The sequence below is a fragment of the Sturnus vulgaris genome, chromosome 7, assembly GCF_052056855.1.
Source record: "Sturnus vulgaris isolate bStuVul1 chromosome 7, bStuVul1.hap1, whole genome shotgun sequence".
Classification (NCBI taxonomy): Eukaryota; Metazoa; Chordata; class Aves; order Passeriformes; family Sturnidae; genus Sturnus; species Sturnus vulgaris.
This window is the reverse complement of record NC_142249.1, coordinates 20,130,696-20,153,363: the sequence shown is the minus strand read 5'-3', so window position 1 is coordinate 20,153,363 and position 22,668 is coordinate 20,130,696. Positions and strand designations below refer to the sequence as shown.

General features: G+C 44.5%; 2 protein-coding genes and 1 long non-coding RNA gene across 9 annotated transcripts in view; 1 reads left to right on the top strand and 2 right to left on the bottom strand.

Moving 5' to 3' along the window:
- Nucleotides 1-806: 806 nt before the first annotated feature.
- On the bottom strand, nt 807-9,895 carry CHRNA1 (cholinergic receptor nicotinic alpha 1 subunit). The gene is made up of 9 exons (XM_088167511.1): nt 9,749-9,895; nt 7,971-8,162; nt 7,765-7,809; nt 7,219-7,328; nt 6,791-6,986; nt 5,943-6,180; nt 4,638-4,861; nt 3,142-3,381; nt 807-1,212 (listed from the first exon to the last, which is right to left on the bottom strand). The coding sequence occupies exons 1-9, from the start codon at nt 9,893-9,895 to the stop codon at nt 1,081-1,083; spliced, it is 1,524 nt and encodes a 507-aa protein (XP_088023637.1). The 3' UTR covers nt 807-1,080.
- A 2,322-nt stretch (nt 9,896-12,217) lies between these two features.
- Nucleotides 12,218-22,226, top strand: LOC148223195 (uncharacterized). 2 transcript variants are annotated; one of them, XR_015804826.1, is made up of 3 exons: nt 12,218-13,333; nt 17,688-17,877; nt 18,672-22,226. It is a non-coding gene; the product is annotated as an uncharacterized LOC148223195 (long non-coding RNA). The 2 variants fall into 2 exon arrangements; XR_015804825.1 differs by lacking the exon at nt 12,218-13,333 and having other exon boundaries at nt 13,371-17,877.
- Nucleotides 21,486-22,668, bottom strand: part of CHN1 (chimerin 1) — a 104,842-nt gene continuing 103,659 nt past the window's right edge. For all 6 annotated transcript variants that reach the window (XM_088168012.1, XM_014880169.2, XM_088168011.1 and 3 more), the window contains exon 13: nt 21,486-22,407. In XM_088168012.1, the coding sequence (XP_088024138.1) occupies nt 22,236-22,407 (172 nt within the window). In that variant the 3' untranslated portion in view covers nt 21,486-22,235. The remainder of the gene's footprint in view (nt 22,408-22,668) is intronic.

Sequence of the window (22,668 nt, the reverse complement as noted above, 5' to 3'; positions counted from 1 at the left end):
TGGAAAAGATGAGTAAGTTGTCGCAGTTGCCCCACCTATATCCTTATTTATTTTTGAGAAGAAGAGGCAGCACTGTTGGTATTGCCACACTGCATTACTGAAACGAAAGAGCGGCTTCTTGCAGAGGTCGAATCTGGAGTAAACAAAGTCCGGCGGTGTTCGGGCAGGGCAGCACTGCTTTGCTTTGGCCACCAGAGGGAGCTGCTGCTCAACTTTTGGGCAGCGCTGCGCGCAGAGGAGCGGGGCTGTCCCCGGGTCGCGCACGGTGACACAGCAGCGCTCCGTGCCTCCCTGGCTACGAGCCGTGCGGCTGACTAGTGCTCAGCTCTATTGCAGCAGGGCACAGCTCTCAGCAAACAGACAGAATTGTGTTTAAATAAACACCCCCAAGTTTGAAGGTGTCCCCGCATTAGTCATCACTCCAAGTGCAGAGTGGAAACCAACCTTCCAAGACCAGAGTAGGCTGAATATGGAGATTATCCTAGGAATAAGCTGGATCCTTCCCACAGTAAAGAACAATTAAGTCTCTCCTCTTTGCTGCAGCAAGAGCTTCTATGGGTAGAGTCAGTCAGTTCAGATTTGTGCATGAAAATCAAGTGCTTAAGCATGGAGTTTGAGATATTTCTGACAGTTATGTCTAGCGTTATCAGAGAAGTGACCCTGCTAATACAAAAGCCACAGAGCAGATATTAAAACCAGCTTGAATGCTAAAGTTGGATAGAGATTTACAGCTCAGCTAAAGTTTATTACACTGCTATTGACTTCATTGGAATAGTATCTGTTGCTTACAGAGTCAGACAGTCTAATTAATACATTACCATTTTTAATAAAGGGTAAAAGTGATCAAAACCTGGCTAACAGCCATTGAAGTTTACCAGTAATACAAGTGGGGTTTTTTGGCAATTAAATGCTACTGAGCAGCAGCTCAGAAGTGCTAAGTATGGAGCCTTACATTTTATTATCCCTGCTCCTTCCCAGCAGTCACTGATTCCTGTCAGTAAACCTTTCAGAGGCTGGCCAGATTTTGGTGGTTATGATGCTTTCAGATGTTCAGGGTAGCAAATAGTTTCCAGCTGACGTTCATCCTTGCTGATTTAATTCAATAAGGCGACCAGCAAATACAGCTAATGTTCCTATAAAACAAACCAGCATAAATATGCCAAGGAGGAGATGATCGAGCACCATTGCAACAAATTTCCATTCTTCTGCAGCCTGGGAAGGAAACAAAGGAGATGGTAAAATCTCTGCAGAGCCCTCTTTGTTACAGCATTCTTGTAATTTACTGTCTTGAACAACGGAAAGGCTCTTCCATAAGTGCCATTATTGCTATACAAAAAATGCTCATTTACTTCTCAAAAGCAGGTAGGTGGTTAAGAAAGCCTAAGCAACCTGGAAATACAAGTTTCAATGCTAAACTAACCAGAAACCATGGCAATTTGGTGAAGAATTTCATTTTAAAAAATGTTGAAAAGCTTAATTGTTTGGCCAATTGTTGCTTCTGAAAGAGTTTAAAATCTTGAAAGCAGAACACTTAGTTTGACCCAAATGACTTTTGTTTTCCCATTGCTTTTTTGTTCTCTTGGGATATCTAGGCAATTCCTATTAATTTAACCCTCATCCCTGCTTTTCATATACTCTAATGTCTTGTAAAACCTTTTTGGTAGCTCCATTAGTCTTTTTTTCCAGTTGTGGGACACCATGAGCCACTTGCTCTGTGCCTTTTCCCTGGATGGTTTTGGTAGGAACCCAGCCCAGTAAGAGCATGCAGAGTGCAAGGCACCAAGTACAACAGGGCTCATGATTTCCACCCTGTCACTCCAGGTTAAGGAGTGACATGTGCTGGCCTAAGGCACCTTCTGCTTGTGCCTTGGTTCTCCCACAAGCACAAGAGGCTGTAGTAATTTATTCAGAGGACTCTGATAATGAATACTGTTTTGAGGTGGTTCAGAAGTGAATGCACTGAAGTGACAGCTTTTAGAAGCCACAACCTCCAGTTTATTCAGGGAACTTGACTTTTGAAACCACCTGGAAGTGATATATCAGCAGTGCCCAGATGACACAAACAGCTGGGCTCCACTTCCGAAGGGGGCATTTGCTGGTAACCTGAAGACCCTCCTTGTGAGCCAAGGAGGAAGTGAAGCCCAGAGACGTTGAAGCCACGCCAGCCCTGCTGAAGACAACAATTTGTCTGCAGAGAGGCAAAGGAGTCACGGGGAACATGAGACTACAGCCAGAGCCATTCCACATGCTCCAGGAATTTGGTCACAGGAACAAACACCGTGGTGTAAATCCCGTCTGTGAGAAGGAAGCGCCTCCTTTTCAAGAGCATGGGTCAAATTATTTTCTCAGAGAACCCCCCTGTCTTCATAGTAGCCTGCAGCTCATCAGGAGAGGTCTATGACCACGAAGGAAGGTGAAAGGGACTGGATTAGCCCTGCAAAAGCTGTGTGAGCTGTGAAAGCTGAAATAAAAGAGGGGTTAATTGTACTGAATGTGCTAGAAGAAAGCAGAACTCGGTTTTCCTAGGGAACACTGCCACGTGTGACTCTATATGCTTTTATCCTTCCTTTGGCTTGCAATGTGGAAAAACACAGTAATCAGAGTAGTTCATGACATACTTCATTTGGAGGGACTACTTGTAGTATTCAGGAATAAAACAAAACTTTATCAAAATTGGAAATATAATTTTAAAGTTACATTTAACACTTCTCAGATAACACTACTAGTCTTTTGGAGTTTGGCTTGCTTCCTGGATTTTCAAAGCAATAGGATCTTACTTACCACAGGGGCAAGATGCCTGAGTGGGAGACAGAAGAAATGTGTTTTGGAACTTGCTTACAGTTCTTGAAACTGGTTTCCTACTCACAGACACTCCATCTCTATGGCTTCACATATCACATAAGAAAACCTTAGCACTGAAACTTTTTCCTTTTCTATTATTTTGGGAAGGCAATATTCAGTTAACATCTGTGACAATTATTTGTTGCGCCTTGTTGACTCCATTAAGGAGTGAAGACTGTCCACTGCTAGAGCCAAACCAGGACTTGAAGTGTTTTTGTAAGGCAGGGATATTCTGCCAAAAAAGTAAGATGTAGCAACTTGAAAGCTAGAAATGAATCATGCACAAAAAAAAAGCCTTACATTACTGGCTTCTTGGTCCGATTTCATCGTTTCTGCAATGTATTTGATTCCCTCTATAGCATTTTTCACATCTGGGTTTTTGGTAAGCGGGGAGTAGAAGTTGACAGGCACAGAACCTGACTTCCCAGAAATGTCAGAAATATCAATATCTTCTGCAAAAATATTTTTGTCTTGTTTGTCTCTTGATGGTCGTTTCATTGTAGAGAAAAACATGACGTTTGGGATCGTGTCAATAAAGATCTGAAAACAAAGGGAGAAGATGACAGTCGCTGCTCTGTGGGGCTGTGTTACAGCTGCAGCTGTGCACTGAACAAAGACGAGCCTCTCTGACTATGTCACAGCCCACGCCTTAGCTACACTGGGGCTTTTGGTCAGCCTCGTGTCCCGGGCAGAGGGAGTCACCCACAGGCCTGCAGCACATTTGGTGAAAGCCATTTCCCCAACACGCTGGGTGAAAGCCATTGCCCTGCCACACTCCTGGCCCCCACTCATGAAGTGGGACACGATCCTCAGCTCCTCAGCTAGCACGAGCTGACAGAGCTCCAGCCATCTCATCTAACTTTTGCCTACAAATCTGACTTGAAGAATGGTCTACAAAGAAACTTTTGGCTACTTGTTTGAGTTCGCTATTATGAGTGTTTGCTATACAGGCGTATAAGGTTTACAGTAAATTCCTTTGGAATGACAGAGACTTGCTGCCAGAGCAATGTCATGCACATGCAGCGTTTCCTGTTGAAATTTCCTTTCTGCAGGGATTGTTAGTGCTGCAGAGGGAATCCAATATAAGCTGTCACCTTAAAAGTATAATTAGAAATACACAGAAAAGCCTCCTTTCATGTCGTGGTTTAGTACTAACCCAGGCAGGCTCCAAAACAGCAAGGATTGCTGAATAAATCAGATGATCTTTGATACTGGCAAAGAACTTGTCTCCCTGGCAAAGAACTTGTAATAACAGACAACCAATTTTTTCTCCATCTTATGATTACCATTTAGACTCCTGTACAAGGAACTCCCAAGGGCTGCAGAGAAGTGTATACTGGAAAAGTACAGAGAAGATTTTTTAGCTTTGCTAAACCATCTTTTGCAAAATGGGATGCTGAACTCAGGTATTGCCAGTGGCTTTTGTGCTCTGCAGTTATGCAGGCTGGTGGCAGCAGTGCCTTGCAGTCAGATGGAGAATTAGATCAGGACATGTAATTCGAGTCCAGATGGACATTTTCTTTTCCCCTTTCCCTACCTTTAGCTGCTCATGTTTTGTCTCATCTGTTCCCCGCAAGACTCTACCCCAGTGGACAATTTTGTTACTTAAAGGAGCACTTTAGCAATCTTGCTGACTTTATGCATAGCTAAGTAGTAAACACTGGCTCTTGTGCCTAGAGACCTTTAACATGATGCATTTACTTGCCCAATCCTTTTTGACTTTTACGAGAAAACCTGCCAATAAAATATGGAGCATTCAGTGGAAATCAGCAAGCGTGCCAAGGCACAGAGCTCACCTTCCTGACCCAGTGGGGCATGGTGTGTGTGCTCGGGGAGCGGTGGTGGGTGTTGATGACGATGACGGTGATGATGATCGAAGCGATGACAAACACCATGGTAAACAGCATGTACTTGCCAATCAGAGGCACTGCGCTGGAGGTGGAGGGAATCAGCTCCACAATGACCAGCAGGAACACAGTCAGAGACAGCAGGACAGAGATGCTGAGAGTCATTTTCTCCCCTGTCATAAAAAAGCCCCCCAAAATCATTGCTGCTCCTATCATTCAGTACAGAGAGCATTTATTTGAGAAGCAGGATGTGGGTGAGAGCTGTTCACACAAATACCTGTGTGCATTTGCAGTGCTATCATCTCTGCCAGCATCCAAAGCAGTAAGTAGGCTGGGCAAACCTGAAAGCCTAACAGCATCAGCTCCAGCACTAAGGTAGGAATTACCAGGAATGACTGGGCTGAGGTGTGGGTGGTGGATATTTTTAATTGTTAGGAGCATTTAATGGACTCTGCAATTTGAACAATGCAGCATATGCACTTGATTAGCCTCTTGAGGATTTGTTTCCCTTACTCTCTGTCTCTGGGTTGAGAGAGCACACTAAAATCGCATCTGACATCAGGTCAGTTGCTATGCGAAATCTCCTTGTCATGGAGGGTGTCCAAAATGAATTATACAACATTATTCACACATTTTTTTTTTTTTAATCCAGTTCAATTTTGTAGGAAGTTTTCCACTTAAAAAAAAAAGCATCAAATATTTCATATGAAGGGGCTTACACTACAATTAAGTGGTATGAAAAGCTGACAAAAAGCAAAACGAATGAAGCAGAGGAATGGTTGCAGGGAACGTGAGTGGCTCAGCAGAGACAAAAGAGGCCAGAACAGGTCAGGATTACTCTGTGTCACATGAGGTGATGTGTGTGAGCAGGTAACGAGCTCTCTGCTCTGACACGATGCAGAAGGGCCTCTGTCACCCCTCTGTGCTCATCTACTGCCGGACATACTAACGCACTGACTACCTATGGCTAAACATAAAAATTACCCACTTAAATCTTTACTTAGCAGAACTTAACTGGATAGATAGTCAGCAATTTCTGTGGGAAAGCACCCCAATTTATTTATATAAACAGTTTCAGTTTTCAGCACTCATCCTTTCTTTGCAGAATATTTAAAGCCGTTACTTTCAGTGGAAATATCCAGTTTTAGTATGCACTGGTCTTCAAATTGGCCAATGATTTCAAATACTGGGAATTTCTCAGGAACTTCTTAGAAGAGCAATTTCTATGGAAGCAGAATGAATAAATTTACATACCTGAATCTGTGGGTAGGTAGAAAACTAACCCTGTTAGAAAGGAGAAGAGCAGGCAGGGGATGATGACGTTCACAATGAAGTAGAGGGGCAGGCGTTGCATGAGGAAATGGTAGGTGATGTCCAGGTAAGGGGTGTCAGGGCAGCAAGCGTAGTACACCCAGTGCTTCCAGCCACGGTAATCCTTCATCACCCACTCCCCACTCTCCATGAAATTACTCAGATCTGGACGATCACTCTCCTGGCAGCAAAACACCCAAACAGATTCTTAATACCAGGTATTCTGAACCAAATCAAAACTTGGCAGGTTTGGCTCAGGAACAGGATTCCAAATAATTAATGCACTTTTTTTTTTTGGTGAGTAAACAGCTCTCATCTATGTTATTTTGCCTTAGAATATCATCCTCTACACAGCATTCAACTAAATATTTTACAGAAACAGTCAGAGATAGTACACTGAAAAAATATTACAGATAGGACACATACCTGAGGGGACAGGGAAGGAGTCTTTGGCAATGGAAAGTCATGAGTAGAGAAAATGTACCCCCCTCAAAAAAACCCCATACCCAAGAAAACAAACAGAAGCAGAATAGGCAGCACCATAAAAAAAGTGGTCCAAAGCTGCCAGAGGACAGACAGGAGACTGTTAGGGCACAAGGATAATATGTAAGCAGAATTTAGGAGCCAAACTAGGAAATCTTATGCTAGATCTACAAGTGACAAATTTCTGTTTTACAGCTAGGCTTGTTTTTCCAGTCAAAACTAGGTCATATTCCATTCTAAAGCTGAGGTTTCTCTAAAAACATGTACAGGTCTTTGCTGCTTTTCCCAGTTACAAACTCCTTGCTTACCGGGTTAATAACAACCACTGTACCATCATATGTCCAAGTTCCCAACTTCATGCTGCAGTTCTGCTGGTCAAATGGGAAGTGTGTGACTATAATTTCACAGTAACTCTTAAAAATTGCTGGTGGTGTCCAGGTGATCCGGCCTGTGTGCTCCAGAAGGACTTTGGTGTATTTTACAATGGCAAAATCACCGTCTGCACTGCAGAAGGAGCAAGGACATTAAAAGCAATATGGGCAGCATAATCAACGCAGTCACAAAAGGATATCTCTGGCTGCGGGTCAAATGACTCCCCAGTGCCTGCTCCTGGAAAAGCTTCCTCTGAGGAATTGTACCCACTGGAGCAGATGTCATGGGAAAACTGTCCCACCAGAGTGCTGCCACAAGGCAGAGCTCCTCCTCCCTCCCTCCTTTGGCAGCTGGCACCCCTTACTTGTTGTAAAGAACAAGGTCTGGCCGCCAGATATCATCTGAGGGGATGCGGATTTTTTTTACGCCACCGTAGTCATCTGGATTCCATTTGAGGTTGACGTCTGTCCATTGCTAAAGAGGGAAGATTTCAGCCCCTGAGAGCCTCTCCCAGCACTGGGGTTAGTTTGAGTACTTCCCAGAAACAGCTCCTCCCTTACTTTGGGACATGCAGGTAAGCATAAATACATGGGAATGGGACCCCCAGCTCATTTTTTACATTAACTTAAATTTTGGTTTAAGAAGTTTATTTAAAAAAAAAAACAAAAGAAAATAATACAAAGATAAATATATCAGAAGCCAACTGTTTGAAATACAAACCCAAATGCTTTTTAAAAGACTCTTAACATCTAGAGCACTTTATACTTAGGATCTCAGTATGAAGAAATGCTCTGCTATCTGACCTACCTGTCCACATTGCCCCTGAAAGTATGACAGTGTAGTTTATTCCTGACTGTATCCAGTTAATTTTTTAAAATTAGATGTAATGGTTAAGAATATTTAGAGTTACCTGTTTCAGGCGTACATTGGTTGTCACAATCTGATTTACTTCATCCTTGAAAAAAAAGGAAAGGAAAAAAAAAAAGAAGGCAGTATCAGCAAGCATCAGAATTAAAGGATAAAAATAGTTAAAATTGTTTCCTTAGAAAAACAGCAGCATTTGGCTAACACTGTGACATGAGCTGGCGTTGCAGTGAGCACTGGTTCATAGCGTACCACGCTGATGAGCTGGATGAGCTGCAGCCCCACGGTGACCACGACGGCGTCCCGGTGATCCTCCACAGGCCTCACCACCTTGTTGTAGTTACTGAACAAGTCGTCCACCAGGCGAGTCTCGTCCTCATAGCACAGGGCCAGCCCAGCTGCAGAACAGCAGGGGTGGCACCAGTCAGAAGGGGCAGGGAACAGCTACAGCACTGTCAGCCTGAGGCTGGCATGGAGGAAATGCTGCCAGGAGAGCTGCTGGTGGGGGAATAACACCAAGTCCTCCCTGTGACAATGGCCTCCAACCAGGAGGTGAACCAACCCAAATGGGCAGGATCGTGAACATCAGACTGAACATTAGGAGCCTTCCAGCCTGACTGTGCTAACATGTGGTACTCACGGGCAGTTAAACACAGAAAATATCCAGTCCCAGGGATTCCTAATGTCCCTTTTTCCACCTTCAATTCCACAGACCTTCCTGTGACAGTAACATGAAAGGAGAGGCCAAGCACACCAGTCATTGAGAAGGCATCACCACCCGGACTCCCTGCATCCACAATCTAAGTGGAACAGGAGCTCCTCTCTGCAACAGGAGTTGCTCAGGTTGTGCAGGTGGTGAGAGAAGGGAACCTCTCACTGTGTGGGGTAGGTCCATGGACAGCTCTGCCCACAGGCTGCCCAGCATGACTGGGCTGTGCTGTGCCAAAGAGCCTTGAAAGAAAGATTTCACCAGTGAAATCCAGCTCCAGTGGAGCCTTCAGAGTGCCTGTGCAGGGTACTGCACTGCCAAGAAGCAAGGGCACTGGAACACAGATGGGGCCTGTTTCCAGAGAGGCTGTGGCAGAAGGAGCAGGCACACATCATCCTCAGATTGCAGCTGCTTCACTGTTAGAGGGGAGGAAAGCAAATGGAAGAGGTGCTTGGGGATGTTTTTGTATGCCTCCCCTCTTAAAGGTAGTGAGAGGGAACAGAACAGTTGAGCCTCACAGCAAGCATTGTTGGCAGATTGCACCCTTGTCTCCCCCTCTCTGTTGAATCCTGGGCCACAGAAGTCAACACACGAAGAATTTTTTTGCTGACTCCAACCTAAACTGGGATTTCTGCTGGTTTCCTATTGACTTTTCATCAACTCCTTTTATATAGCTGAGATTGCCAAGGATTCTGCCTTGGCCTTGTCCTGCCATGAGATTATATTAAAATACTTGGATGCCACTGAGAAAAGCTGTCTGTTGCAGACAGGCACTGTTTGCTTCCCCTGCCAGGAGGCTGAACCAGGGTAGGCAGGAGACATCTTTCAATTTCTAAGTTATGATTAGAGCATCACATCTAATTGAAGCTCTATGTTTTATTAATCCAATTAAAATCCTTTCACATTTGCTCCCTTCTGGTGTGGCTTGGGAAATTAGTATGCTGCTTGAATTTTCTGAAAAGGTTTTAGGATCACAAAATATTTATTCTTTTTAAGGGACAGTTTACAAAAAATTATCTCAGTGCAACGCAGGCAGCTGCCAATCAATTCTACCTCCTTGTCAGTCACCCCACAACTTAATGAAACTTCTTGTAATGATTTTTCACATTCCATGCCATGCTTACTAGATCCTTTCACATATTTTGAAATACATGTAGCACTAGGGCTAACGGGAGCATAAAAAAAATTGCAGAGAGAAAAACAATTAAACACAAAGTTCTCAGTTAAAAATATCTGCCTAAAATTACAAATATCTGAGCTGCTGCTAATGCACTGCAAAGCTTTTCCCTTTAAATGATTTGGTGTGTTCAGAGAACCTTACCAGTAGGACAGGCTGCTCGTGGAACACAGGCTCGCTCATGCTGTGTATGCAAAGCTCTGGAAGGAGACAACCCCCCTTCAAGGCAATGGCTGGAACACCTTTACCTGTGGAGATGAGGAGGAGGAGGACGCGGTGGACCTTCATCATGCTCCTGCTGCAGTCATACAGATGGAGGCACGCACAAAGCACCTCTGAGGTCTCTTCAGAGAGGGCTGTGCTACCTCACCAGGGTGCTGCCAAAATATACCCACAGGGTATTGATTTCCAGCACCTGTTCTGGGAATGACAGCTGAGGGCCACTGTGCCACCAGGCTGGAAATGGGAGCACAGCGTGTTTCACTCATCAAATATCTTCTGCAGTTTACAGAAGGTCATTTTTTTCTAAGTATCAATGTGATCTGTGACTTAGTAAACAAATACACACACAAATAATGAAAGAATTATCTGTAAGTAACTGAACATCATGGTAAGATCTCAGAAACTTTTTGAGAGTGGAGCAACTTGCCAGGTTTAAGGTTTTGTTTCTCTGAGACAAAACAGAGCACAGTCTCTTATTAGTGGATTCACTTACTGTCCCTGTGAAAAGAAGTAGAGGGAAATGAGGTAAACTTAGAGCTGTCAGGCTTAAACCAAGACACTTCTTTGCAGAGCGTGTCTGCAGTGGAGTTTGGTGCCACAGGAGTGTCTGTTTGCAGAGGTTTATCTGTGTTCAGAAAAAATAGTCTGCTAAATAATATCATACTATTCAACGCACATACACACACTTCCCCTAAGAAGTCTGTCACAGAAGTCCCATGGTCACAAGTCTCAGGACTCTGGGTGATGTTCTGGGGATATATTGCCTTATGCTAATGGTGTTGCATTTTTCTCAGGCAGCTGCCATGTGGAGATAGGACATGGCACTGAGTGACCTGCCTCAACCATTCTTACACAGTGCTCCAAATTCCCTTTTCCACAAAACATTCCCCACAAAAACCTTTCTTAGCTTTGCCTCTGGGTGACACCAGATGTATTTTCTATTTCTTCTGGATAGCCTTTGTGCTGTCTGCCAGCTGGCTTGGTGTTCCATGCTGGATGCCTTTATTATTATTTTAATTATTTTTTTAATCACTCTCTCTCACTCACCTCCCTCCAGTAGGCATTCAGCCCCCACATTTACATTTATCCTGCAGTAAAAACTCTCCATGTACATAACTCTGGCCTTGTTCCTGGCCTATTTGTGGCCGGCAGCTCCCATTGTTGCAGCGATCTTATTTCAAACCCGCGTCTGACTGCTTCCAGCCTTTATCCCAAGCTAGGCAGCTGCCCTGGAGATACAATTGCATGGAGGCATTGTGGGAATGCTGACCATGGCCCTCTGGATCCTCCCAGGGTCTCAGAGCATTCCTGCCCACCCCAGCAGGGCTGCCAGCTTCGCTCCAAGTCAGACGAAGGAGTGTTACCACACTCTGGCAGATGGCAGCTCTCGGGTCACAGAAGTGTCTGTCCCTCCTGACAAGGTCTGGCTCTTGGGGACAGCAGGGTGCAGAGTATGGGGTCCCAGAAAGTCTGCAGCCCCAGCCAGGGCTGATTTCTCTGCAGCTGAGCCGAGCCCCCCAGCCTGGGCGCCAGCCTCCCCTCCCTGGCTGGAAGTCAGCACTCATGTTGGAAGAGGAAGGAGCAGGAATTTGGAGAAGGCCTTTAGGGAGCAACAGCCTGACTGCAAGAAATGTTCCCTGGCAGAGGCACAAAGCCTTTTACCTCGCACAAAACCCAAGGCAACCTGAGCTACTGCAGTTAAATATGGACAGAGAAGTGAATGCTATTTGTTGTTAAACTAGGGAATGTGACCCATCGTGACTGAGGTGAAAAAGCAAGGGAAGGGGCTGAGCTACACTGAATGCCTCAATGTGATCCATTGCTAGGATGGATATGGAAATAACCTTATTTTTTCTTTTCTCCTTCAGTACTCAGAGAATTTTTTGACAAATATTTCATTCCCACACAAAACCCCCTTTTTACATCTGACTCTAACCTTCCTGGCTTATTTTTATGAGCCCCCTCCCATCTCTCAGACAAACCCACTACCCACTGTGCTAATAGCAGACCAGCCTCACTCAGATCGATAGGAAAGCAGCAAAGTCACTACTTGCTGAATTTAGGGCATTGCTCCTTCCATCCATGTGTGAGGAACGAGCACTGCAAGGGCTCCTGCCCAGAGGAAGTGGGCCATGAACAAATACTCCTGCAGGTAATATCTCTTTGGCAGACTGATACTGTACAGACACGAGGAAGGTGAGCAGAATGCCTAATGCTTTTGACAGAGCGATACAAGATTTTAAGTGAAATTTTGGTCACAGAACTGTGTGCAGAGAGGCAATACCCAGTGGAAGAGAGCAGGCGCCAGAGGCTCCAACAGACCCAGGGATGGCAGGGCATGTGAGAGGGTGGAGGTGGTGAGAAGCAGGAGCAAAACTAATAAAAAGAACAGAGAAAGGTTAGATAGTACATCAGGGAAATTAAAGGAACAAAAGCTTAAAAATAATAGCACTGCCCAGCAGTTTTAACTTTAGCTTTCAAATGCAGTATATACTTTTTAAAATGCATTTTTGTACCAGGAAAATGGCATTGCTGGGGACAGTAGATCATGGCAGCATTGAATCAGGCAGATGACTTATTCAGACAAGTATCTGTGAGTTTGCCATGTGTTTGTTCCCAGATTGCCCTGGTTACAGTCATGGCCCACAGTCCCTGCTGGAAGCCTGGCCGCTCGGCTCCATGGCCACCAGATGGCAACAGCTGGATGAGGGGATGAGCGGCACACGGAAAACTGTCCCTGGCAGGTGAAAGCAGGGGCAGCAAATATTTGCCAGAAGAGTTTCATTCAAGGAACGAATGAAAGTCTCGAGATGTTGTACTGTAGGACTGTACTTACTCGGGTTTATTCCACTGCCCATGAAAACGTTAAGCATTAATATACATGTCAGAACATACTGAGAGACAAGATAAAATTCCTCAAATCAGGAGATCCAAAGCTGCAGTTTTCCATACTCAGACATCTCCACCAACCCGCAAATATGTTTTATCCTCACGGATGCTTGTAGCAAATTTGGTTTCCCCACATATTTCTTGCTTTTCTATTACATCACCCAAAGGAATTGAAAATACCAAAAACTTGCTCAAAAGTGATGATCTTAACCTGTGCAATTGCAGAGCTTTCATATTATGGCAGAGACATGGTGCACAGTTAGCTAATCAGAAGGATTCTTCTGGAAAGAAAAGAAGAACTTGAGTCTGGAAAGAAAAAGAAGAACAAGGAAAAGGTCCCAAGTCAAACAGAGAAACCATAATCACAAAAGACATCATTAGATCAGTAGCACAAGTGTTAATCTAATGCAGGTGAGAAGAGACACTGCCCAACTGGCACTGGCCCTGTGTGTCATGGTCACACTTCTCAGACAGAAATGACATTGTCCACAGAGACTTATTTACCCACCTGGGCAAGCAGTGCCCAAAGCAGCAAGAATGAAGACAAGAATATCTGAAAACAGAATCAGGCGAGGTGACAGGCACAAGCTGAGCAACTGCAAAATGTCCAAGGAAATGGTAAGCAGGCTGCAGTGTCACACTGCCCTTTTGTTATGGACACACCAGGAAACCAGTCCTGGAGCTGAACAAAGTTACTGAATAGAGCAGTGGCAAATTTAACTCCAGCTGACACCCCTGACATGGCTGCTTCCCAGGTTCCCATCCAATGGCTTATCTCTGGGGCCAAGGTCAGTCATGCTGGAGAGCCAAACAAGAAACAAAACAGGACAAGTCCAGTAGCTGTGAGGTTTGCTCTGCCCTGCTCCTGTGGGCTGCTCTGTCAGCACAGCAGCTTGTGTGGACCATGCCAGAGTGGTGGGGAGAGCAAAGAAGCAGCTTTGCTGGTCATCCCCTCAGGAAAATGCAGCTTTCCTGCATGGCAGGACTTGTGAGCTACTCTGCTTCTGTGGTCAGGAAAATCTCATAAATTCTCAGATGCAGCAAGGTGACACCTGTATTTATTAAAGGTTCTCCCTTTCTCAGCAGCACAAGCTGAAAAATGCACTCATCTGGCACAGACCTCTGCTGCTACCTGTTCTGAACTTTGTCTCTAATCACCAGCCATGAGTTTTCTCTCTGCAGCTGCAAAAAAACCCAACTCCACAAAACAAAAAATTCTGGCAGCTGATAGTAAAACAAGGCAGAAAGGGTGGCCTGGATGTTAAAGCTGAGAGCCAGTTCCCCTGCCAGTGGAGACATCCAAAGGAGAATTTAAATGAATGTTAGGTACCCAAGTGCTCTCCTAGGAGTGTCTGCCTCTGGAGGTCACATTATTATATTTTAAGTGCATATTCAGATGTTATTTGTGAATATATAAATGAATTTCTACCAGTGCAGAAAGTGGAGCTCAGCATTACTTGACTTCTGAAAATACATGTCTCATATCCCATTCCATACAGTGGCTTTCATGAGTGGGACCACAGGAGCCTTTAGCCTGAAGTATTTCTCTGGATGCTCACATTTACCTGTTTAATACATCTGTCTGTTTCTGAAGGCAGATGATTCTCCACTGGAGAGACTACAGAGTAGATTGTTCAGGTTTAGCTTCACATAAAAGCTGCTTGTTCAGCTCCCATGAGGTCTGACATATTTTGGCCACCATTCCATAGTTCAGAGTTTTCCTGAAAGCATTTTGAGGGGTGCTCCACTAAACAGCCAGTGGAAAGAAGAGCTGGCAGTGTAGGAATTATGTTTGAATGCTTAAAGCTGCTGCACAGATTAACTGACACAGGCCCTTCTCTGATTGCTGCCCACAAGGATATAACTGACAACAACCCTTTTGCAATGTCTTCACTCCCAAATACAAAATAAATCCTGAAACATGGGGCACCTCACAGCACATTCCCCATAAAACCCCATCTACAGGATGGGGGCACAAACATCCATCTGGATGTCACCTGCTTCCCAAGGGGCTCCTCTGCCATGGTGAAAGGCAGATGTGCTAAACCATCCCACATCACACCTGCAGTGAGTGCAATAGGATCAACTTTTGTGACCCTGAGAACACTTCTGTAACCCTGTAAGAGCATCACAGTGCTGCCTTTGGGGTGCAGGTTCTCTCATTGCTCATACGAGCTGGATAAACACATAGAAATAAGTCTGTTTGATTTTTAATTCTGACAGTAGGCTGAGTGGCAAAGGCCTCTCCCTTCCCACATGGTGCTTCCCCTCCATAAGCTGACCCTAGGAAACACCACAGGTCTCTGCAAAGCATCCCTCTCACTTGGGGCTGCAGTGTTTGCCTTTAAAAAGTCAACATCTACCTCACTGCGCTATCTGAGCCTTCAGAGTGTTTTAAAGCAGGAAATGCCACCCTCTAGCCATGCTCCCAGGGACAGACTTCTCCCCCTGCACATGACACACTTGGAATTGTTGATATGTACTTTACCCAGGACTGACCTCATGCCAAATACTCACTTTTATTGCTTATGTTGGGATCTTTGCCAATACACACAGAATTTTCTCGGTAATTAGTGGAAAACTCTGACTTCTGTGGCTCCTGGGATATAGCTCTCACCTATCACACAAAATTTATTTTGCCTCCTTGGCAGCTTGCAAGATCTTGGCTGTGTCAGACAACAGGGAGCTTACAAGCTTGTGTTTGCAATTGATAAAATAGAAAAACAAAAATATACCCTAAACTCCAGAAACCCCTTCAGAGTGATAACTGGGTCCCTGTGGGAGGGCGGGGGCTGGCAATGTCGAGGCACAAATGAGTGGGACACTGCACACTGGGCAGGGCTGGCTCCCACTCCTCTGACAGCCCCACAGACTTTTACTCAGCGTTTCACACGAAGACAAATTCCAGATTTCCCTGCTCAGCAATATTTGGGATTTGACAGGAGTTCAAAACACCATCCTCAAGCCAGAGGAGCAGGCCCATAAGAGAAACTGGCACTGAAACAAAGAGTTCCAGTTTAATGATTCTTAATTTATGGATTAGCCTGATTGTGAAGTTCATCCTTGTAGCAGACAAAGGCTACAATACACTGACTTGTCACACAGCCCTGGAGTTGGCACACAGCCTGTGTTTACACATAAAAGGTTTCAGCACTGAAGCACAGCAAGTGGCTTTGTGGTGTGAGCAGCTTAGCAGTGTCCAGATGATACACATCATTCCATGCAACATCCAGCCCAACCATACTGCCTTCACTAAAAAGAATATTCCATGTCACCAATTTCCTTGGTCACCTTTCCTGGCTACTTTAGATAACTTGTTCTGAAAACTTTTTATCTTCCTTTTTTTCTCTTCTGCAAGTGCCCCTCGCACTTGCAGGTCACTGGTGATGTCCTGGGAAGGCTGCTGGCTCTCCAGAAGGTTATGACAGCAGCAGGAGCCTCATCCTTAACTAACACTGTCAGCAAACTGATAATAGCTTAGGTGTCAGTGAGGCTGAACCTGACATCAGCCCTGCAGGTCGAAAAGGGAACATCAGTGGGGGTTTTCCTCCCAGCAGTGCAAGAGAAAGAGAATGTCAGACTCCTCCTAATGCTGGGGGAGATTTCCAAACCAAGGGTGGACACTGACCACTGAACAAACCAGTGCCCCTTTCCATGGCAGTACCTCTGACTCCTGCTTTAGCTTCCTCCACTGCCAATGTCCTCACCAGTCAATGCCAAGTCACTTCTCTACTGCAGCTTCAGACCAGCCCTTCTTGATTTAGGCTACAGAAAGAACTTAATAGTAAGCTGTGAGCAGACCACAACTCTTCCTCCAATGAGGGGGCATGAAGGAGCTGTAGAGACTCAGCATTGCACTGTATTTGAAATTATTGAGAAGAGTGAGCATTTTCATTGCTGAATATGGACTGCTGGGGTTTGGGATTTTTTTGGAACAAAATTTAAACCCAATGTATCCACTATACTGTGACACATTTGGAAATGATGTCTTTTCCCCGAATGGCAAGGAGAAGGATTTCCAGGAGAAGCTCACAGTTTTCCATGAGGAAGGGATTTGCAAATGTCAATGCAACAGACCTTGCAGCAGATGTTCCACCTCCTCCACATGTATTTCACTATTGACCTCTGCCTACTTTAAATAAAAGTATTCAGCTCCCTTTTTGTGAGGTATCTTGTCCTGCACCACATTGGTAGTGTCAATCTCAATTCAATACCCGAATTCCAGTAGTTTAGTGGAAGATATCATATGAGAATTGTTGCATGGTATAAACAACATATGTCCAGCATCATGACGCTGGAAAACATGAAAGGGGATAAAAGAGCAGATAACAAATTAGAGGAATCTCTCCCCTTCCCTTTTTTGAGAACAGAGTAGGTGTTGAATTTGAGCAATGGGCAGCAGCATGGTGCTGTGTTCTTTTGAGTTTAGTGAGCGATCCTTCAAGCAAGCTTTAGGATAGACTACTTTATGAATATTTATCTACAAAATGAGTAATTTTGATAGTTTATACAATCTTATTTGCATTAGTGACAGAGTTAGTTATGAGGCAAAAAAAAGAGGCAAAAGAGAAAGCTTAGCATTCAATCTCTAGGCTTGGTAGCAAGAAAGAAAAATTATAGGCAACATAATGCTTGAAAATAAATCCTGGTTGGCTGCTAAATAGATATTTCAAAATAATGCTAATTGCCTCGGGAAATACACTAATCAAAAGCTCCCAGAGGCCTAAGAACCATTTGCTCCAATTGACCAAGGCAGAGTACTGATAAACACCTGAGTAATGTAAGGAGCTATACATGTCCTTGAGACAAAATGCACAAGAAATAGAAAAGGACATCGAAATAAAACCTCTTAAACAAGTTCCTTGAGCAGCTTACTGACATCACTCTTGGGAGAGATCAATGAAAAATGTTACTCTGACCATGAAATCAGCAGCAGACATTTGATGATCACTGAATCATGCTGTCCAAATAGAGCTTTAGGAGGAGGCATCAAGAAGAGTATCTCTGTGGTGTGGGCCAGATCATGGAGAGAGACAACCAGGCCAGCATGAAGAAATGCTCAGATTATGCAAGGGCTCTGGTGCAGAGCATCCAAATGTCCATGACCAAGGCAGAGGAAGAATGTGCTGAAAAGCAGAAGAGCTGCAGCCCTCAATGCTCAGGTAAGGAAGGCTTCCTCCTCTCCGTACACAGCCTGGGGTCCCTGGGTCCAGCTGCAGGCAGAGCTCAGGGCTCCAACCAGTGCCATGCTGCAGGGAGGGGACCCTGGGGCAGTGCCAGTGCCACCCCAGCCCCTCACACCCCACTGCCAGCCACAGGGCCCCTGCCCTTTGCTTGCAGTCCTGCCAGCACGTGGCCAGAGCACAGGGCTCTCTGCTTGCCTTGCTTCCATGGTTTGCTCAGCAATCCCTTTGATGCAGGACACATGTCCTGGCCCTCCTCCTCGTGCATTACATAAGCTTTCCAGGGCTGAGGTGTAGTTGCTAAGCAGTAATTTTGCACGACTAAAAAAGAAACCCATGATTGCTAGGTTCACTAAATGTTTTTTTCCCCAACTGCAATATAATTATAGCTATAATAAAAACATTGCAGAACGTTCATTAGCATGCAAAAATTAGGTCAGGAACAAAGTAAGTATATAATATATGCCTTTTAGAAGCCTTTTTTCCTTCCTTTGCCATTGGAGGGGGGAAGGATCAGAAAAGTTTGTTAGCACATCAAATAATAAATAATAGGTTTTTCCATCCTGTCAGCTAACCTGACATCAGCAGAAGCTCATGTTCTTGTTCAGAAGGCAGCTTGCTTCCCTCATCACAGAGCTCACCTTACCAGAGGTTCCCTGCCTGTGGCCTCTGCACACAGTGTTTTCCCTGAGCTCTGCAGTCTGATGACCACTCATCCCTCTGGTGGGGAGCTGTACTTTAATCCCTTTTCCCCCATCTTTTTCTGTGTCCAGCTGCCCTTTGATAAGGTGTTGCCAGTGAGCTGGCTCCAATCTCTCTGCCAAGCTGTCCACATGTACCCCACAGCACTGGAGACAACATCAGCTGAACTGGAGACAGCACCTATCCTCATGGAATGAATTCCTGCAGAGAACAAATCAACTTGGTGGTATAGCCCTTGCTTCTCATAGACCCAGATTATTTATTCTATTGTCGCTTAACTAATACAAATATTAAAAATACCTGTTTTCTGTATTTAATTTAAAAATTGCATAAATGAAACTTAAATCATGCAATTGCTTGTATGCCCATGCATGGTCAGGAAAAGAAGTATCAAATTCACTACAAAGACATCATTTTTCAGCACAAGCTGTTTAAATGATTACCACTCAGGAAAGATCGCATTACAACATTAACAAAAACAAGATTTAAATGGAGGCTTTTGCCTACACGCTTAATTTAAAAATACAATTAAAGAGAATAAAGAAAAGTCACTGCATACAAATTCCTGGGATTCTAAGTCAAGAAAGCACTTCATTGAGTGTTGGGGTCCTCCATCCCACATTCCTGACCCTAACACAACACATGACCCACATACTCAAATCTAAGAGATGTGCACTCTGTTCCTGTGGGGTGAGCAGGGTGGTTGGCAGACAGTGTCAGCCTTAATTGGTTGAATATTGATATTATCTCGTGTAAAACATTCTGAAGCTATATCATCCCTTGGCATGCAGTTTCCCTCATAGCCCATGAGAATGTGAGACCTGGGGCGAGCAGAGGGTGTTAAAGCCAGCAGGGCCTGGCTGCAGTTGCTGTCACTGCTCAGGCGGCAGAGGGGTGTGGGCATCAGGGAAAAGCTGTGGTTTTTGGAGGGTAGTTTTATTTAATTTTGGGTGTGAGGGGTTGTAGGGCATTTGCTTGCTCTGGCTTTGGGTTTTTTGTGTATGTATGTTTGGGTTTTTTGTTTGCTTTTTCTTTCAGCAGTGGCTCCTCATTTAGGTTTTCCCCCTTTCCGGCAGAAACCTCCATTATTATAATCACTTGTTAAACTGTGCTTGAGAGGGGACATCTCCAGCAGGAGGCTGGTGCTCACTAGTAGCTAACAAACCTTGTTTGCCCCGTGTGCATTGACCATCCCCAGAGCAAGTCTAGCCTTGCTATTTTTGGCAGTGTTTCCTCTCACTGGTTCACCTCTCGCTGGCCACCACTGCTTCTAAATGCAGCTGAAAGCACCTGTAGCAAAGCAAGGGGAGCAGCACCCGCCTGCTGTTGCACTGAGACAGAGAAGCTGGATATTTCACACCAGAAGAAGAGGTAATTATCCTAATTACTGCTATTTACTACGTGCTTCCTGCTATATGCTTTTGAAAGAACTACAGCTACCTAGTTCAGGTTTACTTGCACAGTGCTGGGGAACAAGAGCTGTGTTTTGCCCAGGTAAGCTGAGGGTTATGGAGTGCCACCACCACAGCTGGAGCAGCTGTGGCACAGCCCTGCCCCGTGCCAGTCCTGCTGGGTGTTCTGGGAAGAGAATGCTGCTGTGATGGCACTGGCTGCCAGGGCAAGCACAGAACGGGCATAACTCCCACCAGCATTACCTGGGAAAAACATCCCTTCTCCTGATCACAGAACCAAGGACATTCAAGTGCTGCCAGTCAGGGGCTGGGAGCTGGGTGCAGTGACAGGACACTGCAAATGCCAGCCAGGGATCCCCAAGGGAAGGCGAGAGTGATGGATGGCCTGAGGAGCCATCCAAAACACCGGGCCAAGTGAGCAAATGCATCACCAAGTGCCAGGGCAGCAGGGAGATACACCATGTTTAGGAGTTGGCTTGGAGCAAAATATTGGTAAACATGTGTGGCTGCTGGAGTGCAAGGCAGATGTGACTGAGCAGCAGATGGGCCACTCCTTTTGTGCTGGGGGAGGCAAGGCTATGGTTGAAGACATGGAGTTTTCCATCTGCTGCAGTTCATTGCCATAAATAAAGTGATAATGTGCACTAATTAGTACAGGAATTATAACAGCAAGCCACTTTTAATACTACAAGATGATTGAAAAAAACCTCAAACCAAAACCATACTTTAGATTCCTTGAAAACTTCCCCCATTCTGCCTCCCCAGCAGCCCCCAGCCCAGAGCAGCATTCCCCACATGCTTACCAGTGCACATCCTCAGCTTCACCTTTTCCTTCCTGGGATCCTTCAATCCCCAGTTCAGGAGAGCTGCAGCAGAGCCACCATCTCACTCTCCCTCTCCTCTCCTCAGTGCAGTGAGGCACCTTACTGCTGTCAGCACAGCTGGTTCTGATCACTAGGGGATTATTCCTCCCTGTTCTCCTCCTGCTCCAGGTGGTGTTTGCAGGGCAGACCAAAGTGCTTGCACCAGAGCTGAGCATTTGAAGTGCAAAGCAAATGTTCTGGGATGTGTCTGCATATGAAATTCAGTGGTGTATCCATCTACTGTGGGCAGCTACAGTTGTGTAATTGTAAGCTGCCATTCCAGTTCACACAGAGGCAATTATAACAACAGATATGTTTTATGAAGTAGTAGATGGGATTGACAATACTTTTCTTGGTTTATTTAAGAGTTCTGAAGCCTTCGTGGCATCTTGAACAAGGAAGAAAGGAGTTTTCAAAGCAGACAGGAATTTGTGGGAACCTTAGCAACATGTCAGGACCCAAAATACTTAGAATAGTACTGTCAAAACTGGTAAAACTCTAATTCATTTCTTTAAGTCAGAGGTTGTTCAGTGTTAAAGTGCCAATGTAAGAAATGAAACAATCAGTATTTTTGAAATAAGTTCAGTAAGTAAAAATAAATAGCATAATGTTAGAGTTCTAAAAGCAAAATTTAATAAATTAATATATGCATGCCAGATAAAAATACAAAATTACAATTGAAGTAGCAATAATAATAAAGGAACACTGTTCAGTATTGCAGATTTCACTGCAACCACCATAAACATCATGGAGAATTACTTAAAGTAACATTTAAAGTACAATTTTGTTTCTGTTAAAAACAACTTACTATATGATGAAAAAATGGAAAGAAACCCAAGAAGAAATCAGCCCCAAAAGTGGAAGAGAAGAATATGAAATGTCAATAAATGGCCAGAGGCTCCATTTCACATAAGTCTGCCTTCTTTTTAGTATCAGAAACCAATTACATAGAACAAAAAAGCAAATTCACAACAGGTTTACACGGAGAAACATGCTGAATTACAATCACAAACTATCCAGAACAAAGATGCTGCACCAGTTCAGTTGTTTTCTTCATGGAATGAGTCTCACCAGAACAGGGAGAACAGGGAGCAAATCATGCAATAGCTTTAGGCATTTTCTTTTTTATTTCAACATGATAAACACCCAGGATTACTAGTACTGGAAAGTATGTGTTAACCTTTTTCAACATCAGCTGAATGGCACTACAGAAACGACAAAGAGTTCCTTCATTTTTATCCTGAATACATCGAAAGCTCTAGCAAATATTCAGTGACAAGAGCCATTAAATTACTTTAAAATATTCCTTCATCCATAGAACACTGTTGCTTCCTTTTTTATTACAAAACCCCCAAAATATTCAAAATAAAATGTCTTCATTTTTTATAAGCATCTCCACCACAAGTCTCTGATAGCGGATGTCGTTCAGTGCAGCCATCGCGTCCAGCTCCGGCGCTCTCATAAGAGTTGGTCCAAAAACTATGCCCAGGTTTTCTGCACTCATCAGGTTTTCCTTTTCATGGAGTGTTACTCTGTAAAAAAAAACCCAGTGATTCTCATATTTCTTCTGTGCCAGACCATGCCTGCATATGCTTGAAAATCAGGGAAACTGGACAAAAACGGGTGCCTTTCCCCAAGGAGAGGCCACTGTTTCCAGCATGTCACACATGGGAGTGTCAGGTGAAACATTTGGGAATGAGTGAAAGCAAATGCTGTGTAGGTTTGTGGTGAGTCAGTGTCTGCCCTCCTCAGATCACACAGACTGTGCTCACTTGCACTGCATGAACAAGCCC